The 16,452-nt window shown below is 46.0% G+C and overlaps 1 protein-coding gene and 1 pseudogene across 1 annotated transcript; both read right to left on the bottom strand.

The window, feature by feature from the left end:
- Positions 1-772: 772 nt before the first annotated feature.
- LOC123757534 (uncharacterized) lies at positions 773-3,135 on the bottom strand (annotated as a pseudogene).
- Positions 3,136-6,119: 2,984 nt separating this feature from the next.
- On the bottom strand, positions 6,120-8,546 carry LOC123757535 (cuticle protein 16.8). The gene is made up of 3 exons (XM_045741258.2): positions 8,486-8,546; positions 6,845-6,960; positions 6,120-6,521 (listed from the first exon to the last, which is right to left on the bottom strand). Exons 1-3 carry the CDS (start codon positions 8,495-8,497, stop codon positions 6,350-6,352), a joined length of 300 nt encoding a protein of 99 aa, XP_045597214.1. The 5' UTR covers positions 8,498-8,546; the 3' UTR covers positions 6,120-6,349.
- Positions 8,547-16,452: the final 7,906 nt, after the last annotated feature.

Below are 16,452 nucleotides of genomic sequence, written 5' to 3'. Positions count from 1 at the left end.
CTGGAGTATTGGAAATGCTTCAGTATACTGCGTCTGGAGTATTGGAAATGCTTCAGTATACTGCGTCTGGAGTATTGGAAATGCTTCAGTATACTGTGTCTGGTGTAGTGGAAATGCTTCAGTATACTGCGTCTGGTGTACTGGAAATGCCTCAGTATACTGTGTCTGGTGTAGTGGAAATGCTTCAGTATACTGTGTCTGGTGTAGTGGAAATGCCTCAGTATACTGTGTCTGGTGTAGTGGAAATGCTTCAGTATACTGTGTCTGGTGTAGTGGAAATGCCTCAGTATACTGTGTCTGGTGTAGTGGAAATGCCTCAGTATACTGCATCTGGTGTAGTGGAAATGCCTCAGTATACTGCGTCGGGTGTAGTGGAAATGCCTCAGTATACTGCGTCGGGTGTAGTGGAAATGCCTCAGTATACTGCGTCGGGTGTAGTGGAAATGCCTCAGTATACTGCGTCTGGTGTAGTGGATATGCCTCAGTATAATGTAACTGGTGTAGTTAATAGGATTCAGTATACTGCATCGATGTAGTGGCTAGACCTCAGTATACTGTATCTAAATTCTAAATTGTGTAAAGACACATGTAAATATTTTATAAAGACATAACCATTTTGCGCTAAAATGATTTACAATTTCAGTAACAAATAAGGAGGACTGAAAGACATTGTTTAATATTTATGTCGCCAGAATCTTTATGTAAAAAAAAAACAGTTTTATAAATATATAAATAAATCATATTAATAAATAAATAAAACCTAATACTCATATGTGCGAGACGATTCGATGGAGAAGATTGTTAATTATTAACTTGAGTCGAGGATAAGGGAGATGAGTAATGGTGATGAGTGAGAGATGAGTGAGGGGTTACTCCCTTCACTTAAACTCATCTCCGGCATGGTCGGTGGAGTCTCGCAACAGCTTCTCAAAAAAGCTTCTACACATCCCTTCCCGTGGTGATCAAGGGAGCACATCTCCCTGCAGGATGCTGCTGCTGTTTACTTCCTGTCGTCGTCGTCGTCGTCCTCGGAGGACACGAAGGATCCTTGAGCGCCGTCAGCCCTGACGCCGTCAGCGGTGGCGGGAACGGCGTTGGACTCCAGGACGCGGTAACCTGTCTTCGTCAGCGATGTACCTGACGAAGTATTCTACGCCTTCAGGAGACGTCCACCTGAAACGGCAAAGAAATCCCAGTCTTATTTTTGACCAATAGTTCGCACATAAAATATATTCCTCTTCCTCAGTCGCCTGACGCAGAGTTCGGTCTCATTACCGCCGCAAGAACGCGACCATGGAACACATAACTCAGGAACATGAACTTTTTAAAACCGGTTCTGGTTTTACGTATTTTCATTCTTATAACTAGGCTTACACAAGCCATGTAACTAGGGCCTACACAAGCCATGTAACTAGGGCCTACACAAGCCATGTAACTAGGGCCTACACAAGCCATGTAACTAGGGCCTACACAAGCCATGTAACTAGAGCCTACACAAGCCATGTAACTAGGGCCTACACAAGCCATGTAACATGGCCTATACAGGCATGTAACTAGAGCCTACACAAGCCATGTAACTAGGGCTTACACAAGCCATGTAACTAGGGCCTACACAAGCCATGTAACTAGGGCCTACACAAGCCATGTAACTAGGGCTTACACAAGCCATGTAACTAGGGCCTACACAAGCCATGTAACTAGGGCCTACACAAGCCATGTAACTAGGGCTTACACAAGCCATGTAACTAGGGCCTACACAAGCCATGTAACTAGGGCCTACACAAGCCATGTAACTAGGGCTTACACAAGCCATGTAACTAGGGCCTACACAAGCCATGTAACTAGAGCCTACACAAGCCATGTAACTAGGGCCTACACAAGCCATGTAACTAGGGCCTACACAAGCCATGTAACTAGAGCCTACACAAGCCATGTAACATGGCCTATACAGGCATGTAACTAGTCTTACACATCTAAGTAACTAAGCGTACATAAGCTGAGAAGAGTTATGTTTGATCCGCTGGTCAAACATAACTCTCATGTCAATCTTGAGTTGGTGCTGAGAGGGGTATAAGAGACCCACCTGTATGAGCCGGTGATGGTGTTGTCGTCGTCGATGTCCTGCACCTGGTGGCTGTCGTCGAGGTCGACGTCAGGTCTGGCGGCGACCAGGGCGACCACACCCAGGAGGACGAGTACCTGGAGGAGGCAGAGGAGGAGGTTAGGTAACACCAGAGAGAAGATGAGGCGTGAGAGAGAAGGGCAGGTAACATGTGAGGGAGAATGAGGCACTTCACAGGTAAACAATGAATGCTGACGTCAACACGTGTCACCAAACACCTGAGCTTCAAGAACACCCAAGACAGGGTTCCGCCACCAACACGTGTCTCTCCTTAGTGGGGGACGGTTTTACAAGATAAACACCTTAAGTGGATTATATTTTAAACTAAAGCAGATCTAATTCATCTTCTGAGACAGATTAATGCAAATTTCTAAGACATATCAATGTCAACTTCTAAGACAGATCAATGTCAACTTCTAAGACAAATCAATGTTAACTTCTGAGACAGATCAATGCAAACTTCTAAGACAGATCAATGTCAACTTCTAAGACAAAGTTAACTTCTGTGGACAATTTGATAATTAAGGCTCTCCCGAATTAGAAGAGGAAATATGTTCGCGATCTATATCTATAATGATTAATTAGTTATTAAAAAAAACTTCAGATAATAGACTAACGTATAATAGAATAATAGACAGCCAGGTAATAGGAATAATAGAATTATCAATTTACATCTATCTAATTCTCACATGAGTCAGAATAACTCACATGAGCTCAACAAATCTCTCAATATATCAGTTAATTTTGTTATTGTTTCAATTAACTCGACGAACATGGGGACTTTAATAATAATAATAATAATAATAATAATAATAATTATTATTATTATTATTATTATTATTATTATTATTATTATTATTATTATTATTATTATTATTATTATTATTTTAAGCTTTCTCTTGCTTAAGATGAGATGCTTTCTCTCTTAAGATGATTTCATCATCTCAACTCACGAAGGTGTTCATGGTGATGGCGAAGCAGGAGCGTGTGACGGCCGGCCTCGGGGACCCGGCTCTTTATAGCGGCCGAGTCCAGGGCGAGTGGCCACGACCTCCCTCCCTTCCCTCCCGCCTTCTCCTGGAGCGGACAAAAATGTCAAGGAATCCGGACTGGTTCATGCGGCTTGTGCACCGCCCTCTCTTCTCCTCCCGCCTCTGTCCTCACCTGCTCAAGTCACAGGTCATGTTTTGCCGCCATGTTGGTTCACCACATAAGGAGTCAACATAATGAGGTCACCCACACTGAGGTTCATGACGATGGGGATCAAACACACAAGAGTCAACAGGGTCTGGTAGCTGATCGGACAGCAACGCGTAGGACTCGTAATCCTGTTGCCCGGGTTCGATTCCCGGACCAGGCAGAAACAAATGGGCAAAGCTTCTTTCACCCTGATGCTTCTGTTACCTAGCAGTAAATAGGTTACCTGGGAGTTAGATAGCTGTTACGGAGCTGCTTTCTGGGTGTATATGTGTGTGAAAAAAACCGTTAGTTAGTAGTTACTTACAGTTGATTGATTGACAGTTGAGAGGCGGGCCGGAAGAGCAGAGCTCAACACCCGCAAGAACAACTAGGTAAATACAGGCGTATGCAAGGCGGGCTAACATCAGACCTGCCTTCAGAAACCAGTGTAAGGAATCATTCTGAACCTTGTATACCACGTATGTAAGACCAATCCTGGAGTATGCGGCCCTAGCATGGAGCCCGTATCTTGTCAAGCACAAGACGAAGCTAGAAAAAAGTTTAGAGGTATGCCACTAGGCTAGTCCCAGAACTAAGAGGCATGAGTTACGAGGAAAGGCTGCGTGAAATGCACCTCACATCGCTGGAAGCCTGAAGCGCTCGGGGAGACATGATCACCACATACAAAATTCTCATGGGAATTGACAGGGTCGGCAAGGATGGATTATTTAACACTGGTGGTACGTGAACAAGGGGACACAGGTGAAAACTTAGTACCCAAATGAGCCACAGAGACATTAGAAAGAACTTTTTCAGTGTCAGAGTAGTTAACAGATGGAATGCATTAGGCAGTGATGTGGTGGAGGCTGACTCCATACACAGTTTCAAGTGTAGATATGATAGAGCCCAGTAGGCTCAGGAACCTATACACCAGTTGATTGGCAGTTGAGAGACGGGACCAAAGAGCCAGAGCTCAACCCCCGCAAGCACAACTAGGTGAGTACAGGGGTCAACACAACAAAGGTCAACACACATTGGGTCTCCTAAATGCAGCAAAAGTTTGCAACAAAAGTAGTGCCAGAGCAACGAGGGATAAGCTACGAGAATACGCTAATGGAACTAAATCTCACAACTTTAGAGAATAGAAGGAACAGGAAGAGATATGATCACAACATACAAGATACCGAGGAGAATAGGTGAACAAGGACAGCCTCTTCAAATTGAGAGAAAGGACCACTGTACACACACACCATTTCCACACAGGACCACTGTACACACACACCATTACCACACACGACCACTGTACACACACACACCATTACCACACAGGACCACTGTACGCACACACACCATTACCACACACGACCACTGTACACACACCTGGAGGTTCACGTCACATGGGGACTGTACCCCCCCCCCCCACCCCCCCACCCCCTACCCCCCCCCCCCACCCCCTACCCCCTTCTCCCCCAACAACAGACGTCATTAGCAGTATGTGTGAGGTTGGAGGTTGGCTAAGCTGACAGCTGACTTTAGAATTATGCGATGGTTATCAGTGCAGACCTTTATTGGTATACCACGTATGTCAGACTATTAATGGACTATGCAGCACTAGCGTAGAATCCTCACCAAGTCAAACAAATCTTAGTTTAAGAAAGTCCTGAGGTATATCACTAGAACAGTCCCAGAATTGAGAAGTGCGAGTTACGAGGAAAGGCTAAAGGAATTAAACCCTCACGTCGGTGGAAGATAGAAGAGTTAGGGGAGACATGATTACGACATGCAGAATCCTCAATGTAGCTGATAGCAGACAGTGACAGATTATTTGCGATGGGTGGCACTAGAAGGAGTTTTACCCACATTTGCCACGTAATTAACAGAAAGAACTATGTCACTATCTGTGTAGTGAAAACGTGAAATGTGCCACTTCATATATTGATATAATAGAGTCCTATAAAATCAGAAACATGTACACCAGTTGCTCGAAGAGGAAAAGGCGGCACTAAGTAGCTAAAACTCAATTCCAGCAAGCACAGTTTGCTGAGTATGTAAGAATTATGTCTCACTGCAGCAGGCTTGTTGGCCCATATTAGGCGGATCCAGTTTAAATTCTCCCTTCCTATCCATCCCTCCCATCCATGCATCTGTCCACTCTATTCTTCAAACCTGTTAAACTGTTTGTCTCAATAATACTAGCTGGCAGGCCAGTTCCCTTGTCCACAATATTATTCCCAAACCTGTACCTCCCAACAACGTCCCGCCCTAATCGCAATCTCTGCAGCTTGTATCCATTGTCGTGGGCGCTGAATATTCCGATAGTTTCAGAACAACGTTCGGAAAGACGAGAAGTCACAATAACGTGGCTGAAATATGTTTACCAAACCACACACTAAAAAGTGAAGGGACGACGACGTTTCGGTCCGTCCTGGACCATTCTCAAGTCGATTGGGTGCCCATACAATCCCTTCCCTTTCTAGTGTGTGGTTTGGTCAACAACGCTCGGAAACTATCGGAAATCCCATTAGATCTTCCGGTCCTGAAACCTGGCCAGGTCCCGGTGATTTAATTGGTTTAAGGGTTTCATTCTGTTCAAGGATATCCTTCCTGTTAATCTGTATTTCATACAGCTCACTTTCGTCAACGTTTTGGTAGATTGGTTCTAAGCTTCCAGCTTAGTACAGCAGCACAGCAGATGTGTACTGCTTTAGTGGCACCTGTAGCCCACACGTGTAGGCATCTGTCACAGATTACTGATGTTGGAACAATGTCTATGAATATTTTGTATGTGTCTTGCATTAGGTTAATATAAAACGGTGTGTAGAATTACTATTTTTATATTTTTATATACATATCAATATTAAATATTTACAGAGTCAAAGTGAGGGAGATGAGAGAGCAGAGTGGAGGAGGAATGAGAGTGAGGGAGATACTCCCTCACCTGCCTCACATCTCCTCCCTCCCTTCCACAGTAGCAAGGTCTCGACAGTCGAAGACATCCCTTCCCGTGGTGATCAAGGGAGCACATCTCCTGCAGGATGCTGCTGCTGTTTACTTCCTGTCGTCGTCGTCGTCGTCCTCGGAGGACACGAAGGATCCCTGAGCGCCGTCAGCCCTGACGCCGTCAGCGGTGGCGGGAACGGCGTTGGACTCCAGGACGCGGTAACCGTCTTCGTCAGCGATGTACTTGACGAAGTATTCCACGCCTTCAGGAGACGTCCACCTGGAACGGCAAAGTAATCCCAGTTTTATTTTATAATAATTTTGAGAGTTAAAAAAAAGTTCACATTGGCCTTAAAGCGAATTTATCTTTGAACTCTAGCTTTCAAGTACACTAATATACACCATTACAAACTAAAAATAATTACTTTTACTTTGCGACACCTAACTTGATTTAAAAGTTTCTTTATAATTCCAGTAAATTAATAAATAATAATCTAAGCAACTGTCGCTTCTAATGCCATCCACTCGGCAGGTCAACTTGTAAACATTGGTAATTATGTTTAGCAAGTGATTTTTTAACTATATTCAAGTGAGAGACCCTACCTGTAGGAGCCGGTGATGGTGTTGTCGTCGTCGATGTTCTGTTCCTGATGGATTTCGTCGAGGTCGACGTCAGGTCTGGCGGCGACCAGGGCGACCACACCCAGGAGGACGAGTACCTGGAGGAGGTGGAGGAGGTTAGGTAACACCAGAGAGAAGATGAGGCCAGGTAACATGGGAGAAGGAGGTTAAGTAACATGTGAGGGAGGAGGGCAGGTAACATGGGAGGAGGAGGTTAAGTAACGTGGGAGGAGGAAGTTAAGTAACACATACACAATCCCACCACAACACACCCCCAACACAGCAAGACTAATACACTCCGTATTAAGCAAAGGGAATCAAAACCAATTTAAATACGTATCCAGTACATGTGTTTCAAGCTTTCAACACGAAAGTTTTAGGCCTACGACAACACCAAGATAAACTTAAAACTTTACATGTTTAAGCTTAAATTATTTTAGAATTATCCAAGTTCAACTCAACAGGTAAAAAAAATACTATTTCGAGAATTCTAACTTTCTGTAATTTTTCGCGACTTGGTCTTGTTGACGAATGTGATCTCTCTCAAGACAAAGTTGACAGCGGAGGTGACATCAATTTATTGGTACTTGGATTCTTCAGTTGTCTTAAGAACATAAGAATAGAGAGAACGACAGAAGGCCTATTGGTCCATACGAGGCAGCTCCTATTGGTCCATACGAGGGGACAGGCAGCCAGTGTGTATATATACATGTTAGGCTTATATCGATGGTTACCTCTAGGTCGAATTATTGATCCTCCTCAGGATGCAACCCCACAACAAGCTAACTCACTCCTGGGTGGACAGGGGCATTAAGTGATAGAAAATGCCCGCAACCATTTCTGTTTCTCCAAGGAACTCAAACCCAGAATTCCCGACTGTGAGTAGAGAAAGTAGCCGACTGTACTACCGGGTCCCTGGTTATCTTGAGATGATTTCGGGGCTTAGCGTCCCCGCGGCCCGGTTCTCGACCAGGCCTCTTTTTTGTTACACACCCCCAGGAAGCAGCCTCTAGAAGCTGTCTAACTCCCAGATACCTATTTACTGTTAGGTAAACAGAGCATCAGGGTAAAAGAAACTCTGCCCATTTGTTTCCGCCTCCACCGGGGATCAAACCCGGAACCTCAGGAATACGAATCCGAAGCGCTGCCCACTCAGCTGTCAGGCCCCTGAGCTTGAAACAATCCAGTCCTCCCTGGTTGATACCTGATTGATGGGGTTCTGGGAGTTCTTCTACTCCCCAAGCCCGGCCCGAGGCCAGGCTTGACTTGTGAGAGTTTGGTCCACCAGGCTGTTGCTTGCAGCGGACCCACATACCCACCACAGCCCGGTTGATCCGACATGCCTTGGAGAAAATGGTCTAGTTTTCTCTTGAAGACATCTACAGTTGTTCCGACAATATTTCTTATGCTCGCTGGGAGGGTGTTGAACAACCGCGGACCTCTGATGCTTATACAGTGGTCTGTACAATTCTGCTATCTATTCTGCCTCCTCGCAGAATCAAAGATTCTTCCTGCTATCTGTTCTGCCTCCTAACTCTACCTCGTCCATTCTGCTACCCGATAACATTGATACCCAACAATGCTCAGTAAATCAACACTCCTCTTCACTTTGGGTCAACTCACTAAGGTGTTCATGGTGATGGTGATGCAGGAGCGTGTGACGGCCGGCCTCGGAGACCCGGCTCTTTATAGCGGCCGAGTCCAGGGCGAGTGGCCCCTTGACCGTGTCCTCTTTGTTTGTTTAACAATCACTTGGACACTAACGACACGATTGTTTTACTGTAACAAGTGACCCACTTTGTTTATCGCTCTCTTCCTATCTGTCTTTACTTACCTGTGAGTGCTTTCCTTACAGTGACTACGGAGAGTGAGGTCTAGCTCCTTTCTGGGTGTGCACAATAAAGCATATTTTGTTCCACTGCTTTCCGGGTTGTTTCCTGCACAACCTTATTTAACAACCAGGTTGGGACATAAACCTGAAAGGAGAATTGCACCAGCGCCGCCAAGATTGATGCCAACGTAGCCAACGACAAGAAGTAGCGAAGGATTCAGCAAGCAAGGATTGACCACTGGGAATGCACAATAGGACCAACTTCTGGATATTGCAGATCACTGTCAAGTGTTCTCTCAATAATTACCGAACATATCCTGCTGGCATAGTACTGAACTGTGCTCAGGTCATCACCAGCAGACTGTGGCAGCTCTGGAAAGTGCTGCCACAGCAGCACTTTTCTGAACTGAATGAAAATCCAAACCCTGAAAGGTTTGACACTTCTTTGACTTGAGCAACTGGCCAATTTGACACATCTCCACTCAAACTGTTCCCAATAGGTCCTGTGAATGAGTCGCGAGTATTTGTGGTCCCATCAAGAGTCACACACACATGACGCAACGGAAGTGCATTAATAGATAGAAGGCAAATAACCCCACTGAAGTGGCTTGCCTAACAACTCCTCTAAGCCTGGAATGTAACCATGGCACTTGGCAGTCATAGATGCCGTACAGCCAGTACCAACAATGACAAACTTATCATGTCATTTACTGCCCTTCAAGGAAATAAAGAGCTCTTGTGCGATAATTCTGTCTTTACTGTCCTCAGGAGACAAATAAGTGAGGTTGACCAGACCACACAATAGAAAGTGAAGGGCCGACGACGTTTCGGGCCGTCCTGGACCATTCTCAAGTCGATTATATTTCAGCCACGTTATTGTGACTCCTCGTCTGCAATATAAGTAATATTCACCTGGCGCACCCGAACTACAGTAGAGTGCTCTTCAAGTTGCACTGATCAATCTAATTCCTTGGCATCTGCAAGAACCGTTTATGTTACATCCTTGAGCCCATCTCAGTAAGGCGCGTCTACGTATTTGAAGTTCTCCAGGTCTTCTTCCCTGATTTGATTTCAACACTGTTCTTGCTCTCTCTCTCCTCGGAGCCTGTAACCTCACAGGTGGAAGCTGAGTACCCAGATGAACCACAGAGATATTAGAAAGAACGTTTTCAGTGTCATAGTTAATAAATGGAATGCATTAGGCAGTGATGTGGTGGAGGCTGACTCCATACACAGTTTCAAATGTAGATATGATAGAGCTCTAAAGGCTTAGGAATCTGTACACCAGTTGATTGATAGTTGAGAGGCGGGACCAAAGAGCCGAAGCTCAACCCCTGCAAGCACAACTAGGTTGTCGAAAAAAAAGACCTACTCTAATAATTCTAGTTACAATATGCAGATAATTGTGCTGCTGTTCTTGTACAAACCTATTTACCAATACTAACACAAATTAATTTAATAACTCGCTCAAAGAAAACGAGATTATAGTGGTATTTTCCTTTAAACATGGGATATACATTGCCACGTCATAACAAAATATATTAGTAAAATATTAACAAACATATAAATTATCACTAAAAACTCCCAGTCCAGTGTTAAAATTAATAAGCAAGTGTTCCCTGTGACTGGATCAAATAAATTTACCAGTAAAGTTAACGCCTCTCCACCTGCGTCCATATATGGACAAAATTGAGCCGGTTCCAATAACGTGACTGAGCTGAGGAAGGAGGAGGGCGGCCATGGTGGAACGAACACCGCTCTCGTGAGCTAACAGAAAGAAGCAGCTACGTTTATACTCGTGAACCCGAGCCATCTAGACATTCATCAGCTGCCGTAACCTCTAGATAACGAGAGATAACGCTTCCAGTTTGTCCTGAACAGTCCAAATATTATTAACTGGCCCAGTTAATATTATTAATGACATTCCGGTTAGGAGGCGGGCCACACCCCAAAACCGGGTGAGCCTCTCACAATCTAGAAAAACCGGGTGAGCCTCTCACAATCTAGAAAAACCGGGTGAGCCTCTCACAATCTAGAAAAACCGGGTGAGCCTCTCACAATCTAGAAAAACCGGGTGAGCCTCTCACAATCTAGAAAAACCGGGTGAGCCTCTCACAATCTAGAAAAACCGGGTGAGCCTCTCACAATCTAGAAAAACCGGGTGAGCCTCTCACAATCTAGAAAAACCGGGTGAGCCTCTCACAATCTAGAAAAACCGGGTGAGCCTCTCACAATCTAGAAAAACCGGGTGAGCCTCTCACAATCTAGAAAAATCATAATAGCCATAGCCTCGAGGTCTATACCTGGCAGAGTGCTCACGTGTCGCTCTAATATCCATACTGAAGGCTTCAAGCAGCTAAGTCCTTGGTGTACAAACTAACCCCCAGTAGAATAACAAACTAACCTTAGTAGAAATTTCCTATAAATCGATAAATTCTCGATTGACAGGCTAATATAATTAATTAGCCCCCCAAATTGTGTTGGGATATGACATGTGGGAGAATTTAAATCTATACAGTCCGCTAAATAAAACATACAGTCCGCTAAGCTATCGGAAGAAATAATAAATAAGTCAATTATATACCATTTATTAAACTACATTAAATTAATCAATTAATTATAATTAAAACAAATTAAATAATACCCCACGAGTCAGAATTCCCCACATAGGTGAATACACACACACACACACACACACACACACACACACACACACACACACACACACACACACACACACACACACACACACACACACACACACATATGTTTGTTTAGGCCGTGACCCTGGTAGTTTCATCACCCAGGCAAGTAGAGCAACAAGTTTTTGTACTGTGTGTGTGTGCGTGTGTGTGTATGTGTTTAAGCAAGTGTACCTATGTCCATATGTCCACATGTGTATACTCACCTATTCCTACGTGTACACTCGCACGTGTGTGTGTGTGTGTGTGTGTGTGTGTGTGTGTGTGTGTGTGCCCGCGCGTGCCAGCCACCACTGGAGTCATAATTGACAACATAGATCCCACTTAAATGTTAAGTACCTATTTTATCTGATCATAACATTTAACTTTTTACAACAAATACATATAAGGAATTCGACACAATTTGAGAACATAATACCCGCTGACGAAGGAACCTACAGCAGGGGGAGAAGGCGCTGGATTGTTGATTGTTACAATCAACCGACTGGAATGGAATCGTTACAATCAGCCTTACCCACAAAGCAGATAAAATGAAAGGAAACAAAACAACTGCTTGGTTCATGAAAGAAAGTACTGAAGCAGCCAAGGGGAATGCCTTCAGCGTGCTTTCTGATATGAAGCCTACCTTGAGGTTACCTTGAGGTGCTTCCGGGGCTTAGCGTCCCCGCGGCCCGGTCGTCGACTAGGCCTCCTGGTTGCCGGACTGATCATCCAGGCTGTTGGACTCGAGCCTACCAGAAAGGCTCGAATTATCAAGCGTCAACGGCCACTCCTGCCATCTCTTGCACAAGGATTTGGCGGGAAAAAATATCCTAGACTTGAGAGGGTGGTGGGTCGGGGCACACGCTTCAAGGTGGCGCCACTTCTCCCCTCGACATTTGTAACAGTTTAATGAGGTAGTTTTCTTGGTGATTGTCGGGTACACGCCCTCAATATTACCCCCCTCCTGTGACCTCGCCCCTCCTGTGACCTCGCCCCTAATGTGACCTCGCCCCTAATGTGACCTCGCCCCTAATGTGACCTCGCCCCTAATGTGACCTCATCACATCTGCGAGCTCAGTTCTCCTGGAAGCTCACCCCCCTCCTTTAGAGCAGAGTTCGCGCCTGGCGTTGAACGGCACATAGTAGTATGACCCAGAAAATAGTCACTGATTTCGAATAAATGTTTTAGCTGCTAAAGAAAACAGATTCGAAATTAAATACCTTTGGATGCCATCACATGTTGGCATCTCAAAGCATGACACTGTTGATATGCTTGCAAAGACCAGTAGTAGAAATTAATATGGGTGTTTTATTAGCAGTGACAAAGAGAATACTTAAACAAATATCAGATGAAAATCTCACCGACCTAACAAATTCACAAAGACCTGAGAGTTGTAGCATTAAACATTATGATAAATATCGTGAGGAGACATTCATATATGTAACTAATAGAGCAAGAACTCAGCAATGTGATGTTTTAGTGGAAAGAATACGCCTGGGATATAGACGTATCTGGCAGCTTTCTCAAACCCCAAATGTCGAATACACCATGTGTCGACTTTGTGAAAATGTCGAATACACCATGTGTCGACTTTGTGAAAATGTCGAATACACCATGTGTCGACTTTGTGAAAATGTCGAATACACCATGTGTCGACTTTGTGAAAATGTCGAATACACCATGTGTCGACTTTGTGAAAATGTCGAGTACACAATGTGTCAACTTTGTGAGAGAAAACATGCACTCCCTTGAACATTATATTGTAGAATGTCCCATATTGACTGACTTGCGCTCCCCCTAGGCTGAGGTATTCTGAACTCTGTATATTCTATATGAATACTGGAACAGTTGATGATATACTGGACTTGTACCCAAGATTGACTGTGTAATGTATCAGTTATACAACGTATGTAATGTAACTATATAACCTGAGCTTGTGGAAACACCTTAATCACTTTCAGTGGTTAAGTGCTTAATAACACACTAGTTTCTATAACAGCTCTCTTACCCTGTCAAAGTAAGAGAGAGACATTTGACATCTCCTTTGTAAACGCACATTAATGGCACTATGTAAATATGTAAAAGATACTTCGAACACTGGTTATGTAGGACAGACGTAAGTCTGTGAGTTTATGTATTTATGGATGTAGGTTAGATTAGCATTTTAAAAGCACAACAATCACCTTATGCGGTTGATTGCTCAATAAGTCACTGAACTATATGTTTAGCAGGTCTCTAACCCTGTCCATGGAGGAGAGAAGAAAATGTATATATATATATATATATATATATATATATATATATATATATATATATATATATATATATATATATATATATATATATATATATATATAATATATGTGCTGTTTAGCATTTGTGTGGCCACGTCTGTGATAGAAAATAATAATAAAACTCACCTAGAACTGTGCACGCATCCTTCCTGGGATCTCTTCGTTCCTGCAAACTCACCCCTCTTAGGTGCTCACTCCTCCTGTGACCTCACTCCTCCTGTGACCTCACTCCTCCTGTGACCTCACTCCTGTGACATCACCTTATCAATAAACTCACTTCTCCTGTGTCTCTCTGTGACGTTCCTCTTGCATGGGGCCCCAGGGAAATGCCCAACTAGTAAGAGAACCTAGGACACACTCACCTAGCAAGAGACACTCACCTAGCAAGAGACCCCAGGACACACTCACCTAGCAAGAGACCCCCAGGAGACACTCACCTAGCAAGAGACCCCCAGGAGACACTCACCTAGCAAGAGACCCCAGGAGACACCCACCTAGCAAGAGACCCCCAGGAGACACCCACCTAGCAAAAGACCCCAGGAGACACTCACCTAGCAAGAGACCCCCAGGAGACACTCACCTAGCAAGAGACCCCAGGAGACACTCACCTAGCAAGAGACCCCAGGAGACACTCACCTAGCAAGAGACCCCCAGGAGACACCCACCTAGCAAGAGACCCCAGGAGACACTCACCTAGCAAGAGACCCCAGGAGACACTCACCTAGCAAGACCCCCAGGAGACACTCACCTAGCAAGAGACCCCCAGGAGACACTCACCTAGCAAGAGACCCCAGGAGACACTCACCTAGCAAGAGACCCCAGGAGACACTCACCTAGCAAGACCCCCCAGGAGACACTCACCTAGCAAGAGACCCCAGGAGACACTCACCTAGCAAGAGACCCCAGGAGACACTCACCTAGCAAGAGACCCCAGGAGACACTCACCTAGCAAGACCCCCCAGGAGACACTCACCTAGCAAGAGACCCCCAGGAGACACCCACCTAGCAAAAGACCCCAGGAGACACTCACCTAGCAAGAGACCCCCAGGAGACACTCACCTAGCAAGAGACCCCAGGACACACTCACCTAGCAAGAGACCCCAGGAGACACTCACCTAGCAAGAGACCCCAGGACACACTCACCTAGCAAGAGACCCCAGGACACACTCACCTAGCAAGAGACCCCAGGAGACACTCACCTAGCAAGAGACCCCAGGACACACTCACCTAGCAAGAGACCCCCAGGACACACTCACCTAGCAAGAGACCCCCAGGACACACTCACCTAGCAAGAGACCCCAGGAGACACTCACCTAGCAAGAGACCCCAGGACACACTCACCTAGCAAGAGACCCCAGGAGACACTCACCTAGCAAGAGACCCCAGGACACACTCACCTAGCAAGAGACCCCAGGACACACTCACCTAGCAAGAGACCCCAGGACACACTCACCTAGCAAGAGACCCCAGGAGACACTCACCTAGCAAGAGACCCCCAGGAGACACTCACCTAGCAAGAGACCCCAGGAGACACTCACCTAGCAAGAGACCCCAGGAGACACTCACCTAGCAAGAGACCCCAGGAGACACTCACCTAGCAAGAGACCCCCAGGACACACTCACCTAGCAAGAGACCCCCAGGACACACTCACCTAGCAAGAGACCCCAGGACACACTCACCTAGCAAGAGACCCCAGGAGACACTCACCTAGCAAGAGACCCCCAGGACACACTCACCTAGCAAGAGACCCCAGGACACACTCACCTAGCAAGAGACCCCCAGGACACACTCACCTAGCAAGAGACCCCCAGGACACACTCACCTAGCAAGAGACCCTAGGAGACACTCACCTAGCAAGAGACCCCCAGGACACACTCACCTAGCAAGAGACCCCAGGACACACTCACCTAGCAAGAGACCCCCAGGACACACTCACCTAGCAAGAGACCCCCAGGACACACTCACCTAGCAAGAGACCCTAGGAGACACTCACCTAGCAAGAGACCCCAGGAGACACTCACCTAGCAAGAGACCCCCAGGACACACTCACCTAGCAAGAGAGCCTAGGAGACACTCACCTAGCAAGAGACCCCCAGGAGACACTCACCTAGCAAGAGACTCCAGGAGACACTCACCTAGCAAGAGACCCCCAGGAGACACCCACCTAGCAAGAGACCCCCAGGAGACACTCACCTAGCAAGAGACCCCCAGGAGACACTCACCTAGCAAGATACCCCAGGAGACACTCACCTAGCAAGAGACCCCCAGGAGACACTCACCTAGCAAGAGACCCCCAGGAGATACTCACCTAGCAAGAGACCCCAGGAGACACTCACCTAGCAAGAGACCCCAGGAGACACTCACCTAGCAAGAGACCCCAGGAGACACTCACCTAGCAAGAGACCCCCAGGAGACACTCACCTAGCAAGAGACCCCCAGGAGACACTCACCTAGCAAGAGACCCCAGGAGACACTCACCTAGCAAGAGACCCCAGGAGACACTCACCTAGCAAGATACCCCAGGAGACACTCACCTAGCAAGAGACCCCAGGAGACACTCACCTAGCAAGAGACCCCAGGAGACACTCACCTAGCAAGAGACCCCAGGAGACACTCACCTAGCAAGAGACCCCAGGAGACACTCACCTAGCAAGAGACCCCCAGGAGACACCCACCTAGCAAGAGACCCAAGGAGACACTCACCTAGCAAGAGACACTCACCTAGCAAGAGACCCAAGGAGACACTCACCTAGCAAAGAGCGCGGTACACAAACTGAGT

Source organism: Procambarus clarkii, chromosome 19, assembly GCF_040958095.1.
Source record: "Procambarus clarkii isolate CNS0578487 chromosome 19, FALCON_Pclarkii_2.0, whole genome shotgun sequence".
In the NCBI taxonomy this organism is placed as follows: domain Eukaryota; kingdom Metazoa; phylum Arthropoda; class Malacostraca; order Decapoda; family Cambaridae; genus Procambarus; species Procambarus clarkii.
Note: the sequence above shows the minus strand (reverse complement) of the source record. Positions and strands in the feature narration are given on the sequence as shown.

Coding starts and splice junctions, on each gene's coding strand:
- LOC123757535 (XM_045741258.2), bottom strand. Junction 6,522..6,844: donor ACCATCACCGGCTCCTACAG/GTAGGGTCTCTC, acceptor TTGCCGTTCCAG/GTGGACGTCTCCTGAAGGCG.